Source organism: Stegodyphus dumicola, chromosome 3, assembly GCF_044657685.1.
Source record: "Stegodyphus dumicola isolate Sdum_Otavi_A_Nest chromosome 3, ASM4465768v1".
In the NCBI taxonomy this organism is placed as follows: Eukaryota; Metazoa; Arthropoda; class Arachnida; order Araneae; family Eresidae; genus Stegodyphus; species Stegodyphus dumicola.
In genome coordinates, this window is record NC_140770.1 from 92,918,716 (window position 1) to 92,939,828 (window position 21,113).

The window sequence follows — 21,113 nt, forward strand, 5'->3', positions numbered from 1 at the left end:
GACATATCTCATTGTGCAGTTTATGATAATATGTTAACTATCTGTATATCGGCGTAAATTAATGTAAAAATTTGCAATAAAAATTCTTTCTTTTTCATTTCCAATAGATAGTGCCAGATTATAATGTTGATATCTGAAACTCTTATTTTAAATTTAATTTGTCACGAAATTCCCCTTGAAATTATAAAAATGTTCAAGTAAGTTTTAATCACTTAAAATCATTTCAAGTGTTTTACAGAGTGCATTTTATATGAATTCGAACAATCAAATAAGATTTGTTCTAATTGAATAAGTTTAAAGATTAGCTATAAATTTAATTAGAAAACGTTCTCGTATTATAAAATAAATTTCTTTGGAACAGAAGTATCTGATCAGACAGAAATGTATCATTATACTCTACAGGGTGTCCCATTAAAATAGCCCAAATTCTGCAGGTCCCCCATCTGGTGTAGAACATCGCATACGTTTACATAGGAAGATATTCAAAACGGCCCGCCGCTCATACCGAATCATGCATGCGTGGGCCGTGGAGTGGCTGTCATATATCAAAGTAGCAGCATGGCATTCATCAAAGTACACGCAGCGTGAAATCGAGAAACTAAGTTGCTTTCTGTAGTAACTAGGTTCCCTCCCCCGGAGGTCGACGTAGAGAATTCTGCGAAGCTACTGGCTCGGATCTGTACCTAGGCAGTCTCGGTCACGTGGGTATAAAATTTATGAACTTGGTGGTTCTGAAAGCCCTGGGAAAGGTCATTTATTGGCCGGCCTCGGGGTCTGGCACGTCCTAGCGCGGCGTGGAAGTAGTAGCCCGGGGGTTTTCCCCCGGGTACGTCGGGAAATGACCCTGCGACGGGCTGCCCGAGCGACTGGTAGGTAACAAATAACTACCAGTGCCGTTCCGGGTGACTACCTGGGCGGTGCGCCTCCCTCTCTGAGGGGCCAGAGCGGAGGATGAACCTCTGCGCCTGGTTCTAAGGAGTGGGGGCCCCGTAGTGTGACAAATGATTCACGTAACGGAGAATGCCAATATGTTGTTGTAGTAACTAGGTCTTGATAAACGAATTCCTTCATATGCCCCCCCCAATAGGAAGAAATCCAAAGGTGTCAGATATAGCGACCCTAGCGGCCATAAAACCTGAATCCCACGTCTAATCCAGCAGTCTGAGTATTCCATATCCAGCAAATCACATACGAGAGAGCTGAAATGCGCTGGAGTTCCATCATGCTCGAACCATAGGCGATATGACGCATATGACATCATGCTTTTATTTTGCATTTATCTCGAAAACTGTGGGTCTTACAGGTACAGTTTTGGGGCATTTTTTATGTATTCCAAGCGAGGAATCTAGCTGTACAGAGTTTGGACCATCTTGATGGGACCTCGTGTTATCAATGTCATTTGAAATTTCTTAGGCAGTTGTAGTTATTAGTTGTGAGTTTTTATTGTGTAAATAAACTAAACTCAAAATTTTCTATTGTTAGATCAGTTTGCACAGCCTTTAATAATTTCATAAAATACGTTATCTTCGTTTCTAGTTATTTTAGCTATAAAGTTTTGCAGAATAAAGCAATGAGCACAAAACTTCATCACAGTTTAGCATCTGACATACTATATAAACCTTTTACAAGTCATCTGATTTTTTTCATCGCATTTAATGTTTTGTTATTATTATAAAAACGTAATGACATTGCATATTTAGGTATTATTGTTTTGTGCTAACAGTCATAGTAAAACGATAAAATAAATTTTTTCTCAATACTTGTACTACCTTCAAGAAAGTACAAAAAAACATTTGAAAACATATTTTTACTGATTTATTTTATATTTTAATGTTTTTACTTCTATATGATCATATATAATTATTTCTTTAATGCATTTCGAAATCTTTCGAACTTGCTGAAATTTCGAAAAGTACTTTTTTAAAACTTTAGATGAGTTTTCTATCACCAAAACGTTTACAGACTTAGAAAGTTGTAGTATGGTGCTTCCCTATAATGCCGTACGTAAAAACGTAACTTGGTACTCATTTGCACTTGTGCAATATTATTAATCTAAAGAAACAATCTCATTCTTTAGTGTGACAATTTATTATAACTTCTATCACTCGTGGTTTATTGCTTTAAGCATGTGTTTTGTTGTGCTGTTTTTGAATTTCCTGACACATATTTTGAAATAGAAAACTCCTATTTCACAGAGCATCTTACTGCAGTATCTTTAGAAATCTTCATGAGAAGGCAAGAATATTTTTGTTGCAGCTATTTAAATCTGCAATATGTTTATTTGCCTATTTAAATCTGCAATATATTTATTGCAGATTACCTTTGAAAACTATGATGGCAGCACTAGACTGAAAAGATCATCTCCTATGCAATTTAGTAACGATATTAGAGCAATTTTCGGCCTCGATCCCAACTAATTTTTCATCTTTTAAGAGTCAGCATTTCCTTCTAGGCTTCCTATAAACTCTAAAATAGTTCTCAACCTACTAGAGATATGCAATAAAAAGAAATTGATTGATATTATTAAAGCGAAAAGGATCAGGAGCGTTGAATAGTATCCAAAAGGGGGCTTTGTACTCCTCTTATACAGATGATTCATCTGATGAGACAATCAGTAGCGGAGGTTCTGAAGTACTTCTGATTAGTTCAAGGGATACTACTTATGAACAAAAAATTGACACCGGAGCCATAGTCTCTAACTTGACTTGTGAGCTTCTGGCACTTTACGTATCCTTTCCCATTTCTGAGTGAGCAAAAGGAATCATTATCTTCTGTGAAGCAAAGGCAATCCTGGTAGAAGTGCCCTGATCACCATCAGGATACACTTTCGCCTAACGAGCTTAAAACGCTAGATAAGGTCTGCATTCTTTTATAGTTGCCAGCACATGTCAACATCACAGGTAACGAGAAAGCAGATAAACTATCAAAAGGACCTAGAAATCTCAACAATAATAATGGAGTAAATGTAACCCTCGCGGACGCAAATGCCATAGCCAAATACGGATAGCAGTAACTTTCAGTTCCAGTAAAGCACTACCTCCATAACATCAAGGGAGATCGACGTATAACTGAAATCACTGTTAGACTTAGAACTGGCTATCACAGAGGATTCATAATTGGCAGGTAGGAAAACCTGCAGAAACTGTGATGACTGCCCGGACACAGACCTGACAACTGCACATATTTTTTATTGTCCGGGCATCCTTGCTGAATTGCTAAAAATTGGGGGTCTTGTTTATGAGACCAAACCTCTACAATGATAACACTTTGCAGGCTGTCACCTTCGTCCATGGCAGTGTTTGAATAGGCTTTATTGTAGATACAACAAGAACATCAATGTATTTATTACGGATTTACATGTCTCAATTAGTACACTTCGTATATGAATTATCAGGGTCAATTGTTCCTTCTAACCTTCTTCGGGAACATGCAAGGACCTGACTCGGAACAGAGAGCTTACTAAAGCTATGTTCACTAATTGTGGTAAGTAGACAGGATACAAACGAAGGGTGTACAAAACCCTTTATTTTTCTCTATATACAATGACTTCCGTACTTCGGAATACACCGACCCGCTACTTGGGGTCAAAACGTAAAAGTATAAAAATAAAACTAAACTCTAATTTAACTTTAGAATAATAAACGTGGAAGATTGGCCTTATATTAACAGGAAGCGTATGTAGTACAGAGAACTGTGAACACTACAATACGTTTAAAATTTATCAAGAGGATTAAAACCTCTGGCCTGGAAGGCAACAAGCAACTGCGTAACTTCTAAGGTAAGCGGCCTGCTTCGACTGACTGCTTCCTCTCTCTCGCTTGGCAAAAAGCCACAACTTAAATACTTGGCGTTCGCCAGACAAACTTTGCATAAAAACCTTAACACTTATAATTCTGGCCGGAAGTAGAAAGTAAGAAGTGATAGTAAAGATTTAAAATAAAATAAACGTTAGTAAAACTTAAGATCCTTACATACTTCCCGCCAGAGTTAATTAGTTTGAAACTGAGGTTTAAAACGACCTTGTTGAAAACTTTTAGCTCTAGAATCTAACGCGAATCCAATCTTTTACAAATATTTTTCGCTAGAAACTAGAAATTTAAAAGAAAGAAATTTGTTTTTACAATAGCAGCTCCCAGGATACACAATTTTTTTCATCTGTACTGCAACTAAACAGGAGCTTTTATTCAATTCTGTTTCCTTCCAGAGATCTGGAAGGAAAACTAGTTTAATGAAATGTTACACAATGAAATGGCAAGTAACATGTATAATTATATTTCTCTTAACATTCTTATTTCATTCATGACTATTTTAACTATCTCTCCCCGTGCTCTCTGACATGTGTTGTAAAAAAACACCAAACACGAATGTGTTTCTGTCTACGTGTTCCACACTTCCTCCTACAATCAAAACACTAACGTGTTAAAATTCAACATGCCAAGACCTCGTAACACACCCTAATTCCAACTCTAAACCCTGAGGTACTATTCTGAAAGCGTCTAACTCTGAAGTGTAGCGTCAGAGAGCCTAACTACATCATTCAACCTTTAACACATATTCACCATTATTTTTAGTCTTTTTACAGTCACACGAATAAAAAAAAATTTAACATTCACTTTTACCATATCACGGTATTTCTTAACATTTAAAATAACAGTTCACATTGTATATAAGAACATATCAACAAGCCGTTAATTTTACACATTTGAAAACATACATTAGTAGTACATTGTTAACTTCTATTCTTTTCAAAGCAAGTGCCAATTCTTTCTACATTGAAATAATACATTTCAAAAAGTCGTTCAGACTAAACTTCTTTCCTGCTAGAATGTTTTAAATAAAATTTATACAATAACTTTTTACAATATTTAAGTCTTTACACAACGCTATTATACATCAACTTTAGTTTTACGCGCGAGTAATTGAAAAACATAATACCAAAATCGGTCACAACTCATTTCTCGCCCTTTTGGCGATAAAGGTAGACCTCGCATGAGGTAAAACTTCTTGAAATCTGCCACTTGCAGTAAGAATGAAAGATTAACTTAAGTTTGCAAAGTAACATAAAATTTTACTTATCTTTGTGATATTCGGACATCCGTTTCTGGGCCCAGTCCTTAAAGGTATTGCAGATAGTTGTTTGATTTATCCTCCTTCTTGTACGGGCTCACCCTTCAGTGCCTTCCTCTGGAAGCTTCCTTTTTTCACCAGTTCGGTCACCCTTGAATACCTTCTTTTTCTCTTCTGCTTGTGGTCTTGGCCGTTTGATGGCAGCTGGTCTTGGCGGAACCGGGAACCTTCTGTCGTGTTCCTGCTTGGACCTCGTTGCTGGCCGTTCAAATTTTCCTTGTAACTTTTCCTCCGCCGCTGATGGCCCTTCTGCAGTTCGGCGACATTTGCTGCGGAGAGTCCTGTCGGATGACTACATCTTCCGTTTTAGAGCCGGGTTATAGTTGCCGTCATTTCTCCTGCTTCTCTTCACATCCGTCGTCCTTCTCCCTTCTTCATTCTGGGGGTGTTCGTGAACTCTCTTTTGTGGACGGTGGAACGGCTTCTTTTTCTTGCTACCTTCAATTTTTCGGCGGGGAAATTTTCTTTTCACTTGCTCCTGCCTCTTAATGGCTTTCCCTTGTACTTGTCGTTTTTCCACCTCTGGAGCTTGTGCCTGCGGTGTCTGCCGTGCCGGATCCTGCAAAAGATCTGAAAATATTTGCATTTTATTACGATTGAAGTAGGGTTTGATTTGATCAATGTTTGCGGAGCAGGTTTCACCATTTCTGGCTTTTAACACTACTACAGCGTGAGTTATTTTTTCTATAACATATGGTCCTTCAAATCGTGGAAAAAATTTGGCAGTCTTATCTTCTGGTGCTGAAGAAAGTGAATGCTTAATTTTTAAAACTTCATCCCCTACTTTATAAGTTACTCCCCGTCGTTTCAAATCATAATAGAGCTTCTGTTTTCTTTGGGCTACTTCCGTATTCTTTTTTGCTTCTTTTATTAGTTTTTCTATATCACCCATTTTAAATTCTGGGGCTCTTTGTTGCACATAAAATAATTTATCTAACGGCGTTATAATCTTCCTGCCTAAAAATAACTCAGCAGGAGTTTTGCCCGTTGTATCATGTTTTGCGGTCCTAAGGGCGAAAAAAAATTCATTGACATAGTTATCCCAGCTTTTATGAAAATTTTTAACATAACTACGGATAATTTTCACTATATTTCTATTGACCCGTTCAGCTATATTTGATTGCGGCCGATACGGGACCATTTTTAAATGACGTATGCCCAGTTTTTGGCACATGTCTTCAAATATATTACTTACAAATTGAGGACCATTATCCGATATAACTTTTAGGGGCGCCCCGTATTTTAAAATATATTTATTTAAAATAGAATCAGTAACTAATTTCGCGGAGGCTCGTTTTAAGGGAACAATTTCGGTCCATTTACTAAAATGATCAACCATAACAAGGAGATAGCGATTTTTATTTAACTGACTTTTTGGGAAAGGGCCCAATAAATCGATGCTAGTTATTTCATTTGGAAATTCGGATTTAATACTATTTAGAAACCCGCCCGGGCGGAAATTAATATAATTAACTGCTTGACATGTTGGGCAGGACTGGACATACGCCCTTGTTAACTTTTGCAGTTCAGGAAAGTAGACTGCCTCGCGTACGCGTTGGATAGTTTTTCGAATACCAGCATGAGAAGCTGAAGGGCTGTCATGGAGTTCCTGCAGGATATTTAATCTAAGACTAGCTGGGATAACAGGTCGAAATTCGTTGTTGGAATTCGTAGTTTTTGTATAGAATAATAGACCATCTATTAGTTCGTAATGAGCCGCCCTATTTCTTATCGCCACAATATCTTGGTGGCTAAAATTTTCAGGATCCTTCAAATACTCATAAATGCTTCCAAACTCAGGATCCTTACCCAGTTCGGTTATTACAGTTTCTCGGTAATTTATTGTACATGCTGTGAGCATTGCCACCTTTACGGTATTACCTTGTTCATCTATTTTAAATCTTGATAGGGCATCTGCTACCATATTTTCCTTTCCGGGGGTATGCTTGATTACCAGATTATATTCTTGCAGCTTGAGTGCCCATCTTATTAACCTTGGGGATAAGTTTTTCCCTGAGTACAATCTAGTTACCGCCGCATGATCAGAGTACACTGTTATCGGCGCCTTTCCAAAATAGACTTGGAACTTTTGCACTGCTAACAGAACTGCAAGTGCCTCTCTCTCGGTCGCGGAATAGTTTCTTTATGTTTGATTTAAAGTTCGGCTAAAAAATGCCACGGGCTGCTGATTTTGCGAAAGTACCGTTCCTACCGCATAATCCGAAGCATCCGCTGAAATTTCTAAATTCTCATCCTTTCCAGGAAATTTCAACACAGGGGCTTGCGTTAATGCTTGTTTTAATTTTTCGAAAGCACTATTGGCTTCGGCCGTCCACGAGAATCTTGCCTTTTTCCTTTTTAATTTTAACAATGGCTCAGCGATAGATGCAAAATCTTTTATAAAGGACCTATAATATGAACAAAGTCCTAGAAAAGAAGAGAGCTTCTTTGCCGTGTTTGGAGTCGGATACTTTTGTACAGCAATTATTTTTGAATCGTCTGTCTCTATTCCTTTCTGAGATATCTTGTAACCTAAATATTTTAATTCAGGGGCTGCAAATTTGCACTTTTCGACATTAACTTTTAGACCGGCCTCATTTAATAAAGAAAACACCTGTCTTAAATCCTGTACATGTTGGTCGAGATTATCACTAGTAATAATGATATCGTCTAAATAGATAAATGTGGACTTTCCAAGAACAGGTCTTAACACAATGTCCATGCATCGCTGAAATGTTGCCGGGGCCCCTGAAAGGCCAAACGGCATACGCAAAAATGCATAAGTGCCAGACTTGGTTATAAAAGGAGTCTTAGGCACGTCCTCAGGCCTAACCCCTATTTGAAAATAACCAGTCGTTAAGTCTAAAGTCGTCATAAATTTGCTTGATTTTATGTTCCTTAGAATTTCTTCAATGATCGGTAACGGATATACCGGATATTTAGTTATGGAGTTTAATTTACGGTAATCAATAGCGAATCTCCACCTTTTTGGATGCGTCAAAGTATAGTCATTATTTTTCTTACATAAAACCACCGGGCTAGCATAACTACTTGAGATGGGCGTTATGATCTTTTTACGTAGCATATCGGTAATATGCCATTCTATAATTTTTTCCTTATTCTTATCATACCGGTATGGTTTTTGACGAACTGGCATTGCATCTCCGGTGTCAATACTGTGGTTAGTAACCTGAGTAAATCCTGGAATATCACTAAATAACGAAGCAAATTCACTTACCACTTGTCGGATTCTTCCTTGCTTGTCATTAGGGAGGTGGTCAAGTTTTAACATCGGCGGTTCAGCCTTTTCTGCATGAACTGGTTTCATTGTCAGCTTAAGGGACGCTTCATTAAAATCTAGTGTTGCTTGTGCGACTGAAAGAAAATCTATTCCTAAGATTATATGTGCTTGCAGATTCTTTACTATAAAAAACATCACCTTTACTTGTTCGTCCTTGATACGGATATACAACGGTACTTTACCTATGCACTTACATTTTTCTCCTTGCGCCGCTAACACTGTCGTATTATCCGAATTATATATGCGGTATTTGCGAAAATATTTCCTAAAAAAATCTTCTGCCACACAGGAACACTGCGCGCCTGTATCCAGGAGTGCGGTGGCTGGGATATTATTCACCAACACTTCAATCTTCGGAAGAGTCAAATTTTTCACCATTACTGTATTTAACTTGAAGGAAGAGGGGTTTTCGTGGCCTTCGGATTTCCGCACCCTCCCGTCAGCAGAAATCCGTTTTAGTTTAAATCCTTTTTTGTTTCCATGCTTTCCTTCTTTTTCCACTGGCCTTGAGACTTTTTTCCTGGGTTGCTATTGAACTGTCGACGTTCGCCGGCTGTTTTTGAATGCTCGGGTTTCCTTGCCCACTGGCCCACTGATTCGCTTTGCCTCCGTAGCCGTGTGCTTGAGTTTGCTGTAGTCTTGGCGTACCAAATCGGTCTCGCTGTTGATATTGGCGTCTTCTTTCGACGTCCGCCGTTCTTCTACTTTCAAACTGGATTGCTAGCTCAAATAACTTTTCCAGTGTAGTCGGATTTCTCAATTCAATAAAGTCTTGCACTTGGGGCAGTAACCTCGGCAAAATCACTTGAATTATTTCAGGATCCGGACGGTTTCCATACAAGTGTTTGAAGACGTGAATTTTTCTTAAAATAAAGCTTGAGAGGTTTTCGATTCTTTGTTGATATATACTAAAAAGTTCCGTTTCTAATTTCGCACGATCCCTTACAACAGGGAAGGCTTTTAGTAGGGCAGTCTTCAAATTCTCGTAAGTATAGGTGGGACTTCCTGCTTGACCCAAGAGACTTCTGCCTATACATTTGAACCAATTAAGCGCTTGGCCCCTCAAAGCGCTGGTAGCTAAGGTAACTTTTTGAAATTCGTGCACGGGGTAGAGCATGAAGTGGTCATCCAATTTTTCCAAAAAAACTGGTTACCGGTGAGTTTCCATTAAATGTTGCTTTTGGTTTCATCGAAGCGCGCATGGTCTGGACGATGTAACCAAATCCTTCCAGGGCGGTAGCTGGCATTTCTGGAGTCTGAGCCGTTTCTGCAGGCAGCACAGGTTCTTCTTGAAACTCGGCCATGGTTATTCTTCTTCGTTGGGCGCCACTATCGGGGTCAATTGTTCCTTCTAACCTTCTTCGGGAACATGCAAGGACCTGACTCGGAACAGAGAGCTTACTAAAGCTATGTTCAAAACTGTGGGAAGTAAACAGGATACACAAGAAGGGTATACAAAACCCTTTATTTTTCTCTATTTACAATGACTTCCGTACTTCGGAAAACACCGACCCGCTACTTGGGGTCAAAACTTAAAAGTATAAAAATAAAACTAAACTCTAATTTAACTTTAGAATAATAAACGTGGAAGATTGGCCTTATATTAACAGGAAGCGTATGTAGTACAGAGAACTGTGAACACTACAATACGTTTAAAATTTATCAAGAGGATTAAAACCTCTGGCCTGGAAGGCAACAAGCAACTGCGTAACTTCTAAGGTAAGCGGCCTGCTTCGACTGACTGCTTCCTCTCTCTCGCTTGGCAAAAAGCCACAACTTAAATACTTGGCGTTCGCCAGACAAACTCTGCATAAAAACCTTAACGCTTATAATTCTGGCCGGAAGTAGAAAATAAGAAGTGATAGTAAAGATTTAAAATAAAATAAACGTTAGTAAAACTTAAGATCCTTACAGAATATCTTACTGACACTGCCATTATGCCTATATTCCTTGATAGATATAATTTATGCTTCATTAATTAAATATGTTTTACAGCTTTTAAAAACATTTTGTAAATAGTTTAATTATCATTAGACTAATAAACATTATGTGTATGCAGATTGCTTTAAAACTTGTGATGTATTCAGTTTTCAGATGCTGTATTACCAGCTAGTGTATTTCTTCTAGAAAGGTCAGGTTTAGACTACTCTTCAAGAGGAAACCCGGTGAAAGTTGTGCGTGCTATATCGGCTATGGTAAGCATGACCTATAACGCATCAGGGTACGAATATTTTAATTGTACAGTTTAATCTGTTCAAAGTTACATTTTTAGTAATTTCTTAAAGATATTTATTGGTATATTTAGCAGATGTGTCCTAAACGTAGTTTATTACATACCTTAAGAACAGCCCTACAAGTAAACAGGATATGGAGTTGAATATTGATAGCTTTCTTTTGCTGGAGTATGAAACGTAAATTTCTTTAAATAGGGCAGCCATGAAGGTGAATTTTACCTAACGTTTTTATGACAATATTACTAGAGAATAGGGCAAGGTTACACACTGGTATTGTTAAGAAAGAAATTGCATGATAATTTCTTGAGATTTTTTTTTACGTCTTAAAAACTACAGTTAATGCAATTTCGCAGCTGTGCGTAGAAATTTTGTATAATTCAATGCAACACAGCGAAATATCTTCTGCTGACGTTTGATTTCAATAAGACGGTGTTATGCCATACCCTAGTTTTAAGAGAACGGTGTTTGCTATATACACTGCAAAGGTAAACAGGAATATTCTTCATATCGTTCAGCCAACTGACTTAGCAGTCTGGATCGTTCGATTCAGATTTGAATCTATTTTAATGTATCAAATCCAAAGCCAATAAATCTACTACATCTGTAAACTTCAGATACTTAATGCGTGAAATTTCTCGAACTGTAGCCGTAGAACTGTAGCCGTGTGCTATGCGATATTATCATGCGCATCTGCAATATTGACTTAACTGTAATGGAAATGGCCTGTCTAATGTAATTTTTTAAAACGTGAGTATGTTTCATTAAACTGCAAAATACTATTTTCCAAATTCTTATTTATTGCTAGAACCATGATATAAATTTACAGATATTCTAAGCAAAATATTTAGCTATTCTGAGTAGCCCCTATACTTTTTGTTGAATAGAAAAACTACACTACTCAAATTTTACTAATGAAAAAGAAGAATTCCTTTTATCTCGAAATACGTTTAGTCTCTTTTTCTTAGAAACATAAGACAGCAAAAAATTAAGTTTTGCTAAGTTACCGACTTTTTTTTTCTTTCATAATGTAACTCAAGCTAGAAAAAGTTATTAATGAATTATAAAGAGAGTCATTTAATCTGTTGCTCACATTAAATTATATTTCAACTTCCAGTTCATGAATTATTTCATGAGATATTTTTAATTCTTTTTTATTTTCATCTCTTTTGAGTCAATGACACGTTATCAATCAAATTATTCAATCGAAACATCGTTTTTCAACAATGAATAATCACTTTTCTGCTTCCAACAATTCTGTTACACCAGCGCTTAAAAAAATTTGGCGATTTTATCGAAACTTTAGAAATTATGTTAAAAATCTCATTTGAACTTCATTTAAAGATTTTTTTTCTCTGTATACGATGGTGCAAACAGTAAAATTCCAAAACTTTTAGTTTCTCCGTTTAGCGAAGATATGTGCAAAAAATCTTTTAAACATTATATTAAAAAAATTCTAAACTAGATTTCGAAAATTTCGCTTGACCACATTATATTGTTATCCACAAACAGAATGTGTACAAAATTTGAACTCGATAGTTAATCAGGAAAGGATTTAAAAATCAATGAGGAACTTTTGACCATTGCGACAAACACCATTACTGAGCGAAAGAAAAGCTTCGAAAATCAGTAAGTGCAAAATAATTTGCTAATTTTAAAAAGATGAAAGAAAATAAACTCATACAATCTTTTCAAAAATTTTGAAACTGAAAAAAATCGATGCTTCGAATGCTTGATATATAATATTTCATTGAATTATAATTTTAGGTTAATAGCAATGACGATAACGGTGTGCTAATTGGCAACTGGTCTGGAAACTATGAGGATGGCACTGCTCCATGGAGTTGGACGGGTAGTTCTGCGATTCTTGAACAATATCTGTCCAGTGGCGGGAAACCCGTGAGATACGGACAATGCTGGGTTTTCTCTGGAGTATGCACAACAGGTTAGGGTAAAAAATACATTTCTTCTTACACAATAATATGTTTTAAATACAAAAAAAAAAAAAAAAAAAATCCGAAGAATAAATAAAACAGGTATAATAAATAAAATGAATGTAATCGAATCGGTATAATGAATAAAATCAAAAGAATGAATAACGGTTCCCAAGTTACATTGAAAGCCCACCAGCGGTCGAGTGGTAAAAGCAGCTGAACACTGGTATTTCGGTCGGGGGTTCGAGTTCTGGCGAACGGGCTGGCTGCATGGGCGTTTTCGTGGTTTTACACATGTGTAACGTGGATACGAGCCAGTTTCCCTTAAAAGACCTCCACGGGGCATACCTTCCTTTTCGTGTAGTGCCTAAGGGTGGAGCACATAATAAGTAAAAAAAAGTTACACTGAGGATGCGACATTTAATTAACTCCATTCTGTGTACAATATTATATTTTAAAATTTATATATGTTTATAATATTATAAAAATCTAACTTTTCGACCTCTTAAGCTAACACTTGATAGACTTTACTGTTCATTTCCACTAGTTGGCTAAGCAACACGAAAACTTTCCGAGAACGCTGGAAGATACTAAAGCAGAATTAAAACTCTGTTGGTGAAAAATAACCTACAAAAGGTTACAAGTCTAGTTCTGTTAGGGAACATACACTATAGACTTTAAAAAAGTCTACTGAAGAATTATCTTCTAGCCTTGTGAAATAAAACAAAAGTCAGAAGAAGGGTGTTTATTCGAACACAAACTTAGCAATTACCCAACTTGGATTTACACAAGCCAAGCACTTCTGGCTTACCAGAAATACGTAACGATGAAAAAATTCAAAATGTGGTAGACTAGCCTAATGGCTAACAGGATAATTTAACGCTCAGGCAAGGCTTTGATTTGTAAAAAACCGGCGAGAGAAGGCCGAATGGCTTGAAGCACTCAACGCCACTAATCAAGTCGCTAATAATCACGGCACAACGTGGCCTGGAATAGGCAGAGACGCTCTAAAAATAAATTCCGAAACTTTTGCTTAAATAACACTTCTTTCTACCTTAATTTGAATAAACGCTCGCTGCCTTATTTATATTCTGGCATGAAAGGCGTGGTTTAAAAGAGAGTAATAGGAAAGTGCTAACTTAAAAATAACTATTAGTTAAAAATAAATAGATAAACCTCACAAGGTAAATATAAACTAAAATACAGTGAACCTGTAGAGACATTAGATATTTTTTGAAGTCATGAAAAATGAGCAACGTCTTCGCCGGGAATTGAACCACGGACCTCTGGAATACGCGCCCAGGATGCAGATTACTACACAACGAAAGCACGCTAAGAAGGAAGGAGAAATACCTTATAAAACTGGTAAACTGTCATTCAGCAATAGTTACTAGCACTTATTTAGGTATTTGAAAGGTTTTCTGACTCAGCTTTAAATCTTACTTAATATACGTTGACTCAGCTTTAAATGTTACTTATTATACTTTAAGTAGAGCTCACTGGTAAAGCTATAGCTATTGCCAAGCTTCATTTACCTCATATTTGCTAATTTTTACTTAGTCAATAAATGCCAAGGCACGTTAAACTTCAAAGAAATGAAGTCGAGATAAAGGCATAAATAGTCAGTCATTCAAATACACGTAATACTCCGCCTTTCCTTTTCTAACATTAAAGTAATTTAAGTCTTCAAGTATGTTTTAGTACTACGAGAGTCGGCAAGGCATCTTAGCTGAAATTACAACTGATAATCAAATTTAAAATAAAATTTACATGCAACATTTTCTTTCCTGCGTTATCATCTTGTTTTCGAAATACGAGATCAAGAAAGGGAAAAAAGTTGTACTGAGTTTTAGTATTCAGACTAAGTTATTGCAATAAATCTTTAAGAATTGTTTGAAAAAGTAAGTGTATGTCATGCTTAAGAAGCAGCACTTAGATAAATAAAAGTAGGCGTTTTGTTCTCGTTCTTTAAGTGCTTTTAAAGTACGGTTCGCTTACAATGGACATTTATGGTGATTGTTATTTCATTTTTTTTCTATCTGCATATTATTTGCATTGACTTTTTTTTCACTTAGAAGACATCCATTTTGAGAAAAATTTATCTGTACTCTCTTTATCTAGTTTGATAAGAAGGACTCTTTTGTGATGACATACATCTTATAACCGATTGTAATACGTAAATTGTTTACGTAAAGCATGAACTTTAGCTACTGCTGTAATTTCTTTAAAAAAAACAATGCTTTCATGCAGAAGGGTTGTACGATCACTTAAAAAAATCTTTTAAATACTCGAATAATGTCGAAAATATCCTCACTTAGTACTAAAGTATTACCCAACAAGAATCGCTTTTTGCACTGAAACTAAGATATTTTCTCCCTCCTTACTCCATGACTTCGTGGTGTAACGGTAATACACTCGAAGCGTATTCAAGAGGTCTAGATTCGAGTCCCGGCGAGGGCATTGCTCATTTTTCAGGTCTCCTGCTCCAAAGTCCTAATAACTCTACAGCGGCGCAAGAACTAAAAGGTGGTGGATGATGATTCTTCGCCACCAGGGTTTGGCGACTGAGTCCTCTAATTACAAGTCCTCCTTTAAAAGAGGGAGTACATAAGGTATTTTCTTTCTCTTTTCTGAACGCATTTGTGGTGTAATGGTAGTACATTCGGAGGTCCAGGTTCGAGTCCCGACGAGGCATTGCTCACTTTTCACGTCTCCTGCTTCAAAAAATTCTAATGGCTTTATAAGCTGTTTTTCGTTAAGTTGAACAGTACTGAAGCAGTGTTAGCAAAAATAATTTAGAAAAAAAAAAGCGATTTCTTCCTACTTTTTTGTATTCTTAAGTATTGTTTTGTAGAATGTACAAGTGACATTCATCATAGCAACAATAGCGGCATAAATTTAGACGGTCTGCGAATAGATTTCCCTTCAATTAAGTAATACTATTATGACAAGAATTTGAAGAAATAGTAAGGTTTTAACGATGTCTTCTCCAATTTTAGGTTATTTTCATTATCATTAAAAACAAACTTGAGTAATGCCCCAGAAAATCTACAAATGAAGCTAATTAATTTACACGGTTGTATAAATTTTAATAAAATATTTTAAGATGTACAATTTTTAAGATAGTAGTTAAGTAGTTTAAATAGATATTTAAGATGTACGTAGATTTGATTAAATTTTATACGTGTTTGTCAGAAGATAAATACCCTCAATAACGAATTTTTGCAACAACAATAGCCGCTTCATTTGGTAATACATTTTACATGTGAACATTTTTTTTTCCCGCAGTTGAAATTTAAGGAGTTTAAGAAAAGAACCAAATTGGTGGACCAACAATCACAATTCGGGATGAAGATAATTTCTAGGATTTTTTTTTTTTTACTTATGTAACAAGCATATTGATTATAGGGAAAATGACAGTTACTCAAAAACAGAAAAAGTACATGTAGAAGTTAATGCAACTGACCTACAAAATACAACACATAGTAAGGTACAAAGTAACATGAAAAGAAATTACCAGACAATTATAAGTTATAAAAATTAGCATATGTATAAAAGGAAACGGTCGAATGTGTCACTTTGGTATAGGAAAATTATCTTCAGTATGGAGTATGATCTCTCCTAGAAGCAATACAACGCATGCAGCGATGTGCGATGCTGTCAATTATGCAGTCTACCAGTTCCACAGGAAGTGAGAGCCATTGTTCTTGCAAGCGTAACAAGGGTCTGAAGAGAAAAATTGGGAGCAGCTATATGTCTCACTAAAGCATCCCAAGCTTGCGCGATAAGATTCAGATTCGGTGATCAAGCGGGTCACTCCATGCGCTGAATTGCTTGCTGCTAAAGATAATAATCCAGGATGCGAGTCCTGTGTGGTCTAGCGTAGTTGTCCTGTATTAGGAAATTATCACCTGTTGGTCCCGGCATAAGGAGCACATAAACATCACAGATGTCATATCTATACTCTTGAGCATTCGTGGTTCCACGTGGAAAGACATGGAGGTTAATGCTTCCACCCATACAGATACCACCCGAAACACAGACACTGCCTCCTCCGCATGCATTGACGAATGATAACGGGTTCCAAGTTCTCTCCAAATCAACCGCTAAACCTGGACTCATGCGTAAGGAGAACAGAGTTCCGTTGATCAGCAATCCAGTGGACATGTCAACGTGCCCTCTTCAAACATTCCCTGCTGTGACGTGACATGAGAGGTACGCAAATGACTAGTGGCCACGCTTACAGACCTTTTGCGTGAAGTCTTGTACTCACGGTTTATGTTGACACCAAGCTTCCAGTGGCTGCACCAAAGGGGTATTTGAGTTGAGTCGGAATTGAGGTTTTATTCTTTGAGCATAACAACAAATATCAGTCATCAGCGCTCGTCGTAGCGATTGGCTGTCCTTGGATGAACTTTCTGGATGCCAAATCTGTGGTCAGAATTTGTTTCCAAAGTCTATGAACCACAGAAGAGCTTACATTTAGCCATCTGGCCACTTTCCTCTGACTTTGTCTCGCTTGTAGTCTCCAAATAACTCTCTCGCAGTTCTTCGGGAAAACGATGCCTGGTAGGTAATTTCAAATTGGCTTTACCAGACGACTTCTTATCTCAGTGTCACAGCGAAATGCGCAGGCTTGCTCTGAAAATGAAATTTCATGCTCCTCGTAGAAGACGTATTTCTATTGCAACGCCACTAATTTGATTATTGCACTTTAACTCAGCAATTCTTATTTAACAACATATTCAAATATACGAATTGGCTTATTTTTGAACGAGTTATTGCTATTTGTGTATATAAATGAATGTTTCGCACGTCGTGAAAAGTGTCTTAAAGAATTACTGTGTGTGAAATTATATGCATAGAAAATGTTTAAAATCATTGCGGAGAAAACAGTGTGAAGAAAGAAACATCAAGGTATATAACATTATGTTTTATAAAAAAACAGTGATAAATTTTTTCTATTATATATTAAGGGTTTGTATCGCCATACTATTAAATTTATTTATTGAACAACAATATTTTTATACTTCTTGACAAATGTTTATCGCTTAGTTTGCAGAGCTCTTGGTATCCCTTGCCGAAGCGTGACGAATTTTGTGTCTGCTCATGATACAGATGATAGTCTAACAGTAGATAAATATTTTGACGCTGATGGTAATGAACTGGAAGAATTCAACTTCGATTCCATTTGGTAAGTATCATTAATGTACAAATCAGTGTATTTTGGTATAAAGTTATTTAACTTATAAGACACATAGCTGACATTTCACTTTCGCGATTTTTATCCCGCATTATTATTTGGATTAATGTTCGTGGCATATTATGGCTCTTTACATCGAGAAAATAACTTACGCTACAATTAGCCTCGAATATTACGCATTTGCTAACACATGTGGATTAACAGATTTCAAGTTTATAGTTTTTTTAATTGAGATGAGAAGGACTGAAAGTGTTTGATGAGTATTTCTTGTGTAGACGGTATATTTAAGAGTGGGCAGTTCTGTGAAATTTAACACACTAAATGAATACGAATGCAAATTAGTAAAGTTCACTTTGAATAAAATTCTGCATTGGCTATTACTATAGAACATCTTTTTCATATAGATTGCAATAAAAAGTGCTGACTTCTATTTACATATATGATTTGTGTAAATAGTTTTCTCATATGCACAGTTTTATGTAAAGATATCATTTGGGCACAGATGTTCATCACATATTTCTTTATTCATCTTATTCACCTTTTATTAAGTAATATTTCACATGGATATTTTTGCGGAGTGTCTAACATGTGTTTATATTTATTTGAAATTCTTTCAGTGAAATCTTCACAATTGCTTATATTTGAACTTTGCAATGAAGATTTTCAGAAGAAATCGACAAAGCTTTAATTATTTTGTACAGAAAAATTGCGTGGCAAAATATTTTCAACCATCTTGCTTAAATCTTAAAGCATCGAAAGGTACACTGTATGCCCATTGATCCATCCTAGAAGGCACTCCCTCGGTGGTTACACAGATGTTCACTTGTGAAATATGCTTCCCGGCAGCGATATATGTGATTTTACAGGGAGTTTTATTAGTTAACACGAATTTCGGTTAGCATGAATTACAAACTGTTTTTCATTCCGTTGCGTCATTATATTTCGTCATTTAACACAAACTTTCAAAATGTTTCATATTTATTTTTCCTGTTTCTCTGGACGACTTTTCCATAGGTCACCATATGACTTATATTGTACTGCCTCTTAAATTACACACATTTTTTGCTACACCTCATTTAAACTTATTTCCTCAAATCTCATAAGAGATATATTTCTTATTCAATCAATTCAGTTCTCACTTCACGGCAAGGCAAAAATAAATAAAAACTCAAATATCTTCATTAAAAATTGTAAGATACAGAAAATCCTAAATTACCAAATACAGTTGAAAACAGTTCAAGAAAAACAATTTTTAGCCCAAAGGGGCAATTCGCCCAGATGGGCTATTAATTTCGTTTTGGCATTTTGCGTTAATTCACTATAAACGGCGAATCACTTTTTCAATTGTTTCCGCCAAATCTTAGAGTCGTGTATTATATTTAAAGAAATTAAATAATGAAGAATCTGCATAAATATATATATGTTTCTCGCATTATGATAAAACAACGGTACTTAGATCCATCGAATTTTAAATAACGTACGTCTCCACCTGAATATGGGCATCTAGAAGCCCAAATTTTGAATTTCGAATTTATTTAATTATCTATTTCATATTTTAAAAACATTTATGAGTTTTGATTAAGAAATTAAACGATTTCAAAGCGAGCAATGGCAATACTGTACGGAGGGAAAGGACATTTTTATCTCCAGCGCGCGAGACTGCGTATCGGAAATTCTAAAGATATGCTCTTTTAAATATTTTGTGATATTGTTATTAAATTTAATTTTATGGTTTAAGTGCGAAGAACATGATAGTTAATAAAGATAGGTAACACACAAAATGTTTAAAAAAAAAACGACTCTTTGGGCGTAATATAAAATTTGAAAGCTTTCGGATTTTTTTTCTTTTTTGCAATTAAGAGTTTCTGCGACAAAACAAGCAGTTCGACAAACGAGAGAAAGACAAAATTTTCGGTGGGCAAAAATTTAAACTTTTGGTCCCTTGGACAGAAATATGTTGAAGTTGGTGCACCAAGGGGCGCACATGCAGATGTTACAGTAGATCCATGTACAAAATTTCAACATTCATTGGCTAATGTTTTTAAACGTATCTCGCATCATGAAATATATGTATCACGAAAAACTTCCTCCTGAATCCATTTTACAATCTGTTTTGGAAAAAAAGAAGTTCTTTATTCTGTCCGTACGTGCAGATGTCAGACAAAGAAATCGTTCGAATGGATTCGAAAGCGGTCAAAATGGATATTTTCCTTGAAATATAATACGGAAAATTTTTCGCGATTACAATGCTTCCTTTATTTACAAGGAAGTAAAAAGGGAAACGATTTCTTAACAACTGTTTATAAATGTATAACTCTATTCCTTGTCGATAGTACATGCTAAAGATGGTCCTACGTCATAATTAAAAAAATGTTATGTGTTCTATTATCTTAATAGGCCCTTTATATGCATTATAATAAAAAACTAGCTGTGAAATATCTCATGAAAAAAAAAAAAAAAAAAAAAAAGAACATGAAAAATTGGCATTTTATAAGCCTAACCAGTTTAAAAATTGTACTAAAATTTGCATTTTCATCTGCAATATAATCGTGAAAATCCTGTTAGTAGAAAAGGAAAATTATAGTAAACTTAATTCTTTAATTAATATATGTTAATGAACTTAATTAATCATAATAACTTAATTAATTCATTAGTTTGCTATTTTTATACTTTGAGATTGAGATTATTCATCATTTTTCAGGCCAAAGAGCTATTAGCCCAGAAGGGCTCGAAACAGCATTTTGCGTCAAATCATTCTAAAGGGTTGTGTCAGTTTTCAAATTGTTGCCACTAAATATTATCCCCCTATAGTATATTTCAAGAAATAAAATAATTAATAATCTGCATGAATGTATGTTTCTCTCACTGTGAAAAAATAGCGAGAGCCATCAAATTTCGAATAACATAGTCCTTCACCCGAATACGGGCACTTGGAAGCCCGAATCTTGAATTTCTAATTATTTTCATTATCTATTTCATATTTTTCCAACTTTAACGAACTTTTGATTAAGAAACTCAACCATTTCAAAGTAAGCAGTGACAACAAACTGTATGGAATAAAATATTTTTATCTCCAGCGCGCGAGATTCTCTATCAGAAATTCTAAAGCTATGCTGTTTTTAAATATTTTTAGCCCAAAGGGATGTTAGCCAAAATGCTCGTTTTCGTATTCGATACTTATGCTATTAGGTCTGTTTGTCAGAAGCTTTGATACACGCTTTTCATATCCTTAAGTTTATTAACACATTTTATGAATAGTTGCAAAACATTAAAACATTATTGATAATTTACAATTGTTTCCTCAGAGAAGTTAAAAC

At 35.8% G+C, this 21,113-nt stretch overlaps 1 protein-coding gene across 3 annotated transcripts in view; it reads left to right on the forward strand.

The window, feature by feature from the left end:
• LOC118191489 (hemocyte protein-glutamine gamma-glutamyltransferase-like) overlaps positions 1 to 21,113 on the forward strand; it is an 87,344-nt gene that overhangs the window by 45,990 nt on the left and 20,241 nt on the right. For all 3 annotated transcript variants that reach the window (XM_085813076.1, XM_085813078.1, XM_085813077.1), the window contains exons 6-8: positions 10,516 to 10,623; positions 12,427 to 12,604; positions 17,649 to 17,787. In XM_085813076.1, the coding sequence (XP_085669202.1) occupies positions 10,516 to 10,623; positions 12,427 to 12,604; positions 17,649 to 17,787 (425 nt within the window). The remainder of the gene's footprint in view (positions 1 to 10,515; positions 10,624 to 12,426; positions 12,605 to 17,648; positions 17,788 to 21,113) is intronic.